This window comes from Arachis duranensis, chromosome 2, assembly GCF_000817695.3.
Source record: "Arachis duranensis cultivar V14167 chromosome 2, aradu.V14167.gnm2.J7QH, whole genome shotgun sequence".
Classification (NCBI taxonomy): domain Eukaryota; kingdom Viridiplantae; phylum Streptophyta; class Magnoliopsida; order Fabales; family Fabaceae; genus Arachis; species Arachis duranensis.
The window spans coordinates 91759578-91770112 of record NC_029773.3 but is presented as its reverse complement, the minus strand read 5'-3'; the positions used below and the strand labels follow the sequence as shown (position 1 = coordinate 91770112).

At 28.7% G+C, this 10535-nt stretch overlaps 1 protein-coding gene across 1 annotated transcript; it reads left to right on the top strand.

Moving 5' to 3' along the window:
* The first annotated feature begins 7222 nt into the window (after positions 1–7222).
* On the top strand, positions 7223–9636 carry LOC107476152 (uncharacterized). Its single transcript, XM_016095899.3, has 9 exons — positions 7223–7342; positions 7461–7580; positions 7696–7763; positions 8072–8180; positions 8270–8338; positions 8450–8507; positions 8741–8976; positions 9108–9159; positions 9253–9636. The coding sequence occupies exons 1-9, from the start codon at positions 7340–7342 to the stop codon at positions 9318–9320; spliced, it is 783 nt and encodes a 260-aa protein (XP_015951385.1). The 5' UTR covers positions 7223–7339; the 3' UTR covers positions 9321–9636.
* Positions 9637–10535: the final 899 nt, after the last annotated feature.

Below are 10535 nucleotides of genomic sequence, written 5' to 3'. Positions count from 1 at the left end.
TTGAAATTTGAATCTCTTTGATCACAATCATGTACCCGCTTTGATATGCGTTCATCTAATATTTTCGACCTCTTTGACTCCACCAACCTTCTCAAAACGTGCCTAAGTCTTTTCTTGATACACATACTATTTTGTCTGGACATTGAACCGATTATAAGCTAGACCCTTTTTTGGACAAACCTCATCTTGTCGACACACACTACAACAAAACAACATTTTCGGGACAATAATTTTTTTATTACTTGGCGACAGCTTTAATTATCGTTAAATTTTTTTGTGACCGTTAAAAAATATTACAGATTTGAGCATCGCCAAGTGAGTGACGATTTTGGACTACCATTGATAAGGAGTATTGTTAAATTGTTTGTGACGAATTTTAAAGTATAAAACTGTTAATTATTTGTAACATTTGTCAATGTGTTTTTTATACTATATTTTGTAACGGTTGTTAAAACCATCACTAAATTTTTTCTATATTTAGTGACGGTTTAATCCGTCATAATATATTTAGCGACGGTTAGAACATTCATATATACTCCGATGTACTAAAAAATAATAAAAAATGTAAATAGCCTTTTATTTCTTTTTGATAGTTTATATCAAAACTTGTAGAGCAACAATATAAATTAGCATGTGACAAGAAAAAACTAAAGAAAACAGAATAAAAAATCTATAATTAATACATAAAGAACTTATTACAATTGTCATAGTACGTGAGCACAAAGAATTTGATTATAATGGTCATAAATCATAAACTTCCACTTTTACCAAATTCCTATTATTTAACTTTGTTGCATCACCCAACTATCTTACCTTCACACTCATATACAAGTCCCTCCAAGGAATACATGAAAATTAACTTCAAACTATATAAATTGTTGTAATCAAAACATAATGCACCTCTCAGCTCTTGCTTAGCTAGAACCTAGAATCATAATTTGATAGACTAATTCAAAACAAGCATGTATGATTAATTGATTATAACCAAAGAAAATTGTTGTAGCAATAGGAGAGTTAGAGATATAACTATTTATATGTAGCTTTCTATTATTAATTTAAGCTTTTGGTAGGAGTGATATCATGACAATAATAATTCATTTAGTTTTTGTCATGATTCTACTTCTTCTAGAAGTTTAAACTCATAAAATGGGATCATAAAAAATCCAATACTATGTTTATGATATTATTTTTTTTTTCGAAAACTTAAGATGAGACATGAATATTTTAAGTGTGTTTTTCATAATTCTTTTTTTTCTCATTTATCTCATTAAAAAGTTTCCTAAATGAACTAATATAATATAATTTAGATCTTATTATTAGAAATTCTACTTAATTGAAATCCTGTAAGGAAAGTAGAGGTTCTCCAAATGACTAATTTTTTTTATATCAATATTAGAATCTTAGACTATCCAAAAAATTTCATATCAGTTACCACTTTAACCAGATTACACGCTAGTATTTCTCATTACAAAAATTTCAGAAAATATATTAAATACAATAAAAAATCAAATATATTAAATACTTACCATTAGTAAAGTAGTAAGCTAGCTAGGTGCATTTTTTTCTATCTATTCCTTCGTCCCCCACATATTTTCTATATCTTCGTTCAGCTTTTTGCACAATTGTATGCATCTTTGCCATCTATGTTTTGATTTTGATGATGAGAATCTATTATAGGTTTGGTCGCATTTTTTGCGACACAATTCTAGATCTAGATATAAGATATCATCAAGAGTTGGATACCACGCTTTTTCATTATCACGAATAAAGTTATCAAATTCAATATTAACATAACAGATAATTGTTCCAATTATCAATATTATTAGTAAATAAAGCGTACCGTGTTTAGCCATTTCTATCTTTACGATTACAAATTCATGATAAATGAAACTAGACTTTATATAAACCTAAAATCTTTCTTAATTTTATTAATATTATTAGATTCCGTATGATTCTCAAATTAATTATTAGAATATTTTTTGATTAATTTGTGTCCCTTCTCTGTTCTAAGATTAGTAAATTGTCAATGTAAACTAAATAAAAAAAATCTTCACTCTAGCGAGTAGAATATTGTCTTAGATTACTTTATTATCTCAATTTTGTTTAACTCCTCGTTGAATTTAATAAAGTAATAAAAGGTCATCAAATTAGGTAACTTAAAATATACTCGAAAAGATTGCCAAAAATCCAAAAAGTTAAAAATGTAATATAAATATTAAGAACAGCGAGGATAAAGAAAAAAAAAACTGTTTTTATTTATTTATGAAAAGATTAAATATATCTTTTATCCTTAGTAATATCTTATGATATTTTTAAGATCAATAATACTACATGTATAAACATTTTTAGTAACTAAGTCCAAGTAAATCGGGATAAACACATAAAAAAAAGGTGAGTTCATCACCTCCTGTTCTTTGCTAAATATATAATTCAATAATAGTATAGAACAACGTAACCCTCCACTCACCAAGAATCATACCTTTTCACCTTATTTTAATATTTGGCAACGCTTCGCTAATATATGCTTTAATTTGGTTGTTGCCGCGTTTATCTGTACAGGTTGGTAGCAATAAAATATTCTTATTTTTTCGTTCTGACCTTACACTAAAGAATTATAATTTATTTTTTGAGGATTATACTTTATATATATAATTCATATGTTTATTTAGAATTTTATAATTTAGTTCGTAAAATAGCTTATTTTCAGGAAAATATATTTTTACAGAGATGAAATATTTATTCTTATTTAAATGGTGATTATTTTCTATTTTTATATTAAAGGAATAAAAATTTATATATATATTATGTTTATTATAGCTATTTTTTAATATTGGTAAGAAATATGTGTTTACAATTTTACTAGATTATTTGGTTTCAGGTGAGTTTTATCCTATTATAAATATTTTTTTAAATATAAAATATTATTGATATTTTGTCTACAAAATATTGTTTTAAAATTTTAAAATGAGAAGTACTAGGGACTCAGCAAAAATTATGATATATAGCCATCAATCAACCATCATAAATGTATTTAATGGTAGAAGATTATATTTAATGGTGCAGAATTACTTATTTTACTTTTGATGGTTAAATGTTGGCCAAATTTTAACAAAATTGCTGACCCCTAAACTTTCTCATTTAAAATTTATTAAAATAGAAAACAGCATCACCATTTTGTTTTTTATTTTAAAAAAAAATTAAAGTAAAAATAGCATCGCCATTTTATTATTTTAACAAACTTAAAAAATTAAAGTTGCAGATCCCCACAATTTAATATAACACATAATAAATTATTTTGGGAGATAATATCCATCTGAACCCAATATTAAAAAAAAAATAAAACAAAATTTGTTCATTACTTGTTATAATTTCCAACAATTTATATACAGCACTAAACAAACAAAATATTTATAATATCCGAATATGATATTCATCTGTATATAAATATAATATTCTTGAAACTATATATAATTTTAATCTTAAAATAATTATAAGCATCACTTAAAATAATTAAATGCATAAGCTACAATTTCTAATTTCTTATAAACATCCGTTAAGAACGTAAAACTACATTGGTGTTTAAAAAAAAAAAAATACCCAACGTAAAGAGAAAACATTCAATACACTCAAACTTATTTCTCTTTTTTTAACGCTAAACTAAACACAGCCTTACTAGCTGGACTTATTACATCTCTTATAACATTTCTGCAACAAATTTTCGTTACCGGAAAACTGTTCTTCACATTTATCGGTGCACATTTTTTTTGCACTGCATTTAGCAATGCATCTTATCAACAATGATTGGTCATTCTTACAAGTTTCACTGCATTTTTTGATACACACATCGATATCATCAATTACATCCTTATAAGTTGGCTTCCAACGCCGTCGTATCCACAGAATTTGTGGACGAATAGTTGCAAGCTGTTGAGGAAAAGCTTCATGAATTTTAGCAATGGCAGAATAGATAACTATTGTGATTATCAATATTTTCAGTGCATGAGATACATTGTTTCTTGTCATAGCTAGCTTTCTCTTTTCTTCTATTTTGTAATAACGAATTTTGATGTATAGACCGAATTTTATCAGGTTCAATTTTTTACTTAATGTCTTTTCATTATGCTAAAAGCCATAAATTATTAATATAAAAAGTTTCTCATATTCTAATATAATGTTGATTTATTATATATAAAATTATTTAAGTGTATATTTTTACTAAAATTTGTAGGGTAAGTTGTTTTATTATATATCAGAGTATTATACGATTGATATCATAAAATTACTTGTTTCGTAAATTTAAGTAAGTATATATATATAGTTAAATTAACTACTTTTTCTCGGTACTTAATTTGTCACTAAAAACACGAATTTTATTGTATTTTTATTATGTCTTTTCCATTATTTGGTTTTTTTTTCGATTTTGTTAAGAAATCAATTAAAAGTGTAGCTAACTAAAGTTAACTAATTGAAAAATAGGTATATTATTAAAAAAAATCTTGCAATACTCAAATTTTTTAAATTTTAAAATTAAAAATATATATAAGGAATTTATTTGAGCTGACTTATGTTACAATTGATTTCTTAAACTTTTTTTTATAAGTTTTTCATGTCAATTTAATTTGTTTTATTTATTCAAGAGTGCAAGTCCCTAGATGAATGAATTGAATCCCATTATTGTGCATAACTAAGTTAAGATTTGTTTAATTCTTTTCGCAAGATAAACGAACAAATGATTCATACGAATAACTTTTTTTAATTCAGTTTTAGGTATAACAGATTTCAAATAAAGAACTCAAAAAAAGGTACTTTACGAGAAATGAGTAAGATTTTTGAAAAAAATAAAAAAAATAAGAGAAAATTATCAAGAAGAGACTCTTGGAAATTTTGTGTGCCTCTCAAATTTTGTTTTAATTTGTTTTTTTAATTTTTGAGCTTTTTTTGTGTGATTGAAATTAATTAATAAAGGTGTAGTTTGGGAAAGGTTAAAAGTATTTACACAATAAAATAATATTAAAATAATTTTTTAAAAAATACTAAATTAAAATTTATATATAATTTATATATAAAAAATTAAAATTAGGATGTCGTTGTTCCTTTTACGGTATGTAACCCTGCCCCTATTTCATTTAATAATCATTACATATTATTATAAAGGGTAATTTATCCTTTTATTATTAAAACATTAGATATAGCTAGTTGCATCTCTGATAGCATTTCTCCAATAAATCGCCACCAATATATAGTACTTGACACTGTAGGATGCATTCTCTTATCTCAATGCATTTCTCACTACATTTTAGAAATAATGATTTCTCTTCCATATAAAAGTTTTTGCATTTTTCAATACAGAAATCCAAATTTTCAAGCACGTCCACATAACTTGGCTTCCAACTTAGATACCGACGCCGCCGCCGAACGTCATGAAATTCAGCAATCACGGAACAAATAATTAGTGAGATAATAACCAACATTTTTAGTGCACTACACACTCTCTTTGTAGCCATAGGTCTCTTTTGGTTTTCTATTTTGCAAATAACACATTTATATGGTTCAAAATCTTTCATATTATTTAATGTGATTCTCTAATTAGAATATTCTTGAGTTGTTAATTAATTATTGTCCTTTCGGTATATTGAGATTTGAGAATCACAAATTACCAATATATATATAATGTTTTGTTAATATAGTGTTCCGTTGTTTTAATAGTTTATTAATTTAATTAAACTTAATTGTTTCTTGAATTCAACGAAATTTGAGAAAATAATCATTTTATATAGTGTTATTTGATTTTATATGACGATAGGTGTAAAATAATTATTATACGGTATCCCCCAACCCGACAGGCCAAGGACTAATCCGTCGCGGATCGGAGCTCCATTTAAGGGTCTGCCGCTGGCTAATGGGTTGCTGCATGCACAAGGCGGGATTCGAACCCCCGACACTTGCTTAAGCGGACGAGTGAGCTGACCACTTGACCAATCCAAGATGTAAAATAAATATTAAATTTAGGATACAAAGAAACCAAAAAGATACATATGTGAATAAATATTCTAAGAGTGACTATGGATATTAAATGTTATATTACAAGTTACAACAAATTTGATTGATTATTTCTTTAAATAATAAAAATAATTAATTTTTAATTTTATTATTTAAAAAATTATTTAAATATATTTATATAATTAAATAACGGTAAACAAATTAAATTTATGATACTTTTACAAGAGTATTCATCATTATTAAGTTCCGCCTTGTCTCTTGCATGCTCTTCTGACAAAATCAAGAGGCCTAGATATTATTCTGCACTCATAAAATTAAATAAAATAAATTGTGAAATACACCAAACACCAACTTGAAAATATTATACATATCTATCTAGGTTCATATGTATCCAATATATAATAATTTAAAAATTATTGATTTTGAAGTATCTTATTGGGCATATCAAAGAACACCCATCATGGTATATGTTTTTTACTAATGATATGTCTACAAAATCAACGGACGATTCAGATCATAGGCTAGATTTAAAAGAAAAAAAAACTTTAGAGGTATATAATTTAATTTGTACATTAATTATAAGATAGAAAATATGAAATATAAGTTTGACATGAGAAAGAAAAATACAAACAAAAAAGCAACCTTGTATCACAAGTCGGTCACAATTCTCATAACTAAGCTAAGCTATTGTTTTCTACACTTCCCTTTACAACACTTACTATGAGCTTTATATTACATCTTCAAATTTTGGAAATAAGATTTTATTCTTGAGATTTTTTTTTTAATCAAATTGTATGTCTTCCAGCTTTGTCTTGTGTTTTTTTTCACCTATTTTTAAAATTGTCTAAACTAGCATCTATTATTATAAAAAGATGATAGAATATGGTATTAGGTGGTTTGGATATGTAGAGAAAAATTGATAGAAAATATTATTAGAATAATGTATATATAATAAAAGAAAGACGAATAGCAAGATGTCAAAAAAATTCTAAAAAGAGAAAAAATTATATACATATGTGCTACTAAACATATTTTGTGTTGGTTAGAGGATCTTCACTACTTTAATGGAAGACAAGCCTATGTGCTACTAAATATATCAATACATTTTTGGTATTTTTCCTTATACCTATCTTGAAAGCCCAATTTCCAAAACACCAAAAAGAAAAAGCCCAAATATAATTGGGCCCAATTTAAATCCAACTGAAACTTACACAACCGCCACCATAAACCTTCACGCCTTCACCCTTCAGCTACAGCTTAGGGTTTATAAACACAACTATCTTCTCTTTCATTTTTTCCGTTTCGTTTCGAATCCGAAACCTTTCTCCCCGTCGCCACCATGGTTCGCTTCACTCTTCTTCATCTACTTTCAGTTTCTCTGCATCTGTTTGCTGCGAAGATTTCCTTTTTTTCTGTCTAATTTTTAATTTTTCTGATTTCGATTTGTTCTGTTGTTGTAGCCGCAAGGAGATTACATAGAACGTCACAGAAGGGACTATGGCTACCGCCTCGACCACTTCGAGCGCAAGCGCAAGAAGGAGGCTCGCCAAGTTCACAAGCGCTCTCAAATGGCGCAAAAGGTGCTTACTTTCCACCTCTCGAGTTCAATTATTCTTTCTATTTAAACCTTTTTATTGTTGTATTAGCTCGATTGTAATTGTTCTTTTGTCAATTTGATTTTTTAATTTTTAACAGGCTATTGGTATTAAAGGTAAGATGATTGCTAAGAAAAACTATGCTGAGAAGGCACTGATGAAGAAAACGTGAGTTTTTTGTTTTTTTGTTTTTTTGAGTTTGTTGTTTTACTCACTTATGTTATTGCTTAGCAGCTTGTGATTTCTGGTGGAAGGGCTGCATTTTCATTTAGAAATGAAACTATTTGATGTTGTCATTTGAGATCTGAATTTTTATTTATATTGTATTATTTGAATGGCATGTTTATTTAAGTGTTTTTGGGTAGTGTTTCATTCTGTAGTTTGTCATGAACATGATTATAGAGTTGTAAGTGTTACATAGGTTCTCAAATTAGTGAGATAATTATATGGTTTTTGTCACTGTTGTGTATCAACAGTTTGGCTATGCATGAAGAGTCGACATCTAGGCGTAAGACCGATGATAATGTTCAGGAAGGTGCTGTTCCTGCATATCTTCTTGATCGTGAGAATACAACTAGGGCCAAGGTATGTAACACATGCAGTATTAAAAATATTCTTAAGTCCTGATATGATAGTCTCTTTGTATATTTAAGCTGAAAGCTCTTCATGTCTAGGTTCTCAGCAATACAATTAAGCAAAAGAGGAAGGAGAAGGCTGGGAAATGGGATGTTCCTCTACCGAAGGTGTGTTCGCATTCAATGCTCTGCTGTTGTTAAATTGAGATGTGCTTCCTATTTGCTTTGTTTTGTTGACTTAACTTTAATTACTACGTGTATGCTTCCTTGTTTCTTCAGGTACGTCCTGTGGCTGAAGATGAAATGTTCAAAGTGGTTCGGTCTGGTAAAAGAAAGAGTAAGTATTTTACATCTTCCATAGTTCTTCACATTTTGCTGTCCAATGTAAATTAGTGGATTCAGTTTCTCAAATTTCTGGTAGTGATTTATGCTTTTGCCATTTTATATAGCTCCTCATGTTAATTTGTTTGCTGAGCAAGAATCATTCTCAATCCTTTTTTGTTTCTTTGTCTGTGGCATAATGTTCATAACATGTAATGCATCTGAAATTTAATATTTGCTATTTTGCAGCCAAGCAATGGAAGAGGATGGTCACCAAAGCTACTTTTGTTGGGCCTGGCTTTACCAGAAAACCACCAAAATATGAGCGATTCATTCGTCCAACTGGACTTCGGTTCACTAAAGCTCATGTCACTCATCCAGAGCTTAAATGCACCTTCAATCTGGAAATAATTGGGGTGAAGAAAAATCCCAATGGCCCTATGTACACCTCCCTTGGTGTCATTACCAGGGGTACTATAATAGAGGTATTTACATTTTCTGCTCTTATAGCAGTTTATTTTTATAATCAATTTTCGAACAAGTTGTGCTGATGTGTAATGCAGCATTGATTTTTATCAAAATGTGTTGCTCATTTCTCCGCATACTGTTAATTTAGGTGAATGTCAGTGAACTCGGTTTGGTCACACCAGCAGGGAAAGTTGTTTGGGGTAAGTTTATTTGTGATCCCTTTTTTCTGGTTTTCTTGCATCTGATATGATATTTCAACTGAATGATTAATTGTTTTTGTATGACAAATGCAGGTAAATATGCCCAGGTTACTAACAACCCAGAAAACGATGGTTGTATAAATGCCGTTTTGCTTGTTTAAGGCTATATAATAGCAAGGATTGAATTTCCAAAATGGCTTCAAAAGCATTGTTCAAGACCCTGCTATGTTGTGTGGAGAATCTTGGCCTTGTATCAATGACTGTATCCATGATCAATTTTTCCAGAGTTACCAACTTTTTTGGTATGAGATTTTTGTCCGGGAAAATATTCGAAGTTACTGTAGTGTCTGTTGGTTGGACTACTGACATATGATATAGTGTACTCAGGATTCAGACAAGTCATGTACCTTTTAAGGAGCTCATGTGAAAAATTTTGATATTATTTTGATTAAGCTATTCAAATTTATAATTTCTCTTTTTGGTATGGACTGCAATTGTCTTGCATTTATGTTTAGGTGGAAAAAGATATCATCTGTTTCAACTCCTGCTATATGAAATTCTAACAATGAACCAAGATTATTTTTAAATGGATAAGTAACGAAGATTCAGAGCTCAAATGAATCAAAATTTCAATTACCTCTCTCAAGGAACTAAACCCAACGACAAAGACAAACAGCAAGAAGTTATTAAGCAAAATAGCAACTTAAATAAAGAAAACGGGTCATTCATAGGCTTCTTCCTATGAAATCCAAAGTAGTATAGATATTTCAATGAGTTGTTGAATCAACCCATTTTACGCATTTTTTTATTTGGTGACTGAATATAACATAAAGGAAAAGGACCTAAGAAAGAGTAGCACTCCTCTCTAATAATGTCTAAATTATTAGGAGACAGTAACGATTCTAAGTACATCTGTTTGTTTAAAGCTCTTAACCATTAAATCGTCATTCCTAATCATGCTAGTTGTGTCTTGTACAAGAAGAAATGCATCAAGATTATCAGTTTTACATATGACATCTTTGCACTCGCAATCTCAAGCCATAACAAGCCCTTTTCAAATAGCATGAAACTCACAACAGAGAATACTAAAAAGAGGTATACTGATAGAATACTAAAAAGAGGTATACTGATAGAACAACCTTTCATCCAAATTCCCATGCTGTCTATAATAATACATCCAAAATCAGCTAATTGTTCATTTTCAAAAAAGATGTATCCTGACAGAATAATCTTTCATCCAAATTCCCATGATGTCTTTAATAATACATCCAAAACCAGCTAATTGTTCATTTTTAAAAACACTTGTATTGCAATTCACTTTACAGACATTTATTGGAGGTGATTCCAGTTATAATCAACTCATCTTTTGCTTTTGA

Coding starts and splice junctions, on each gene's coding strand:
- LOC107476152 (XM_016095899.3), top strand. Junction 7,764..8,071: donor AAGGCACTGATGAAGAAAAC/GTGAGTTTTTTG, acceptor GTGTATCAACAG/TTTGGCTATGCATGAAGAGT. Junction 8,181..8,269: donor AGAATACAACTAGGGCCAAG/GTATGTAACACA, acceptor CTTCATGTCTAG/GTTCTCAGCAATACAATTAA.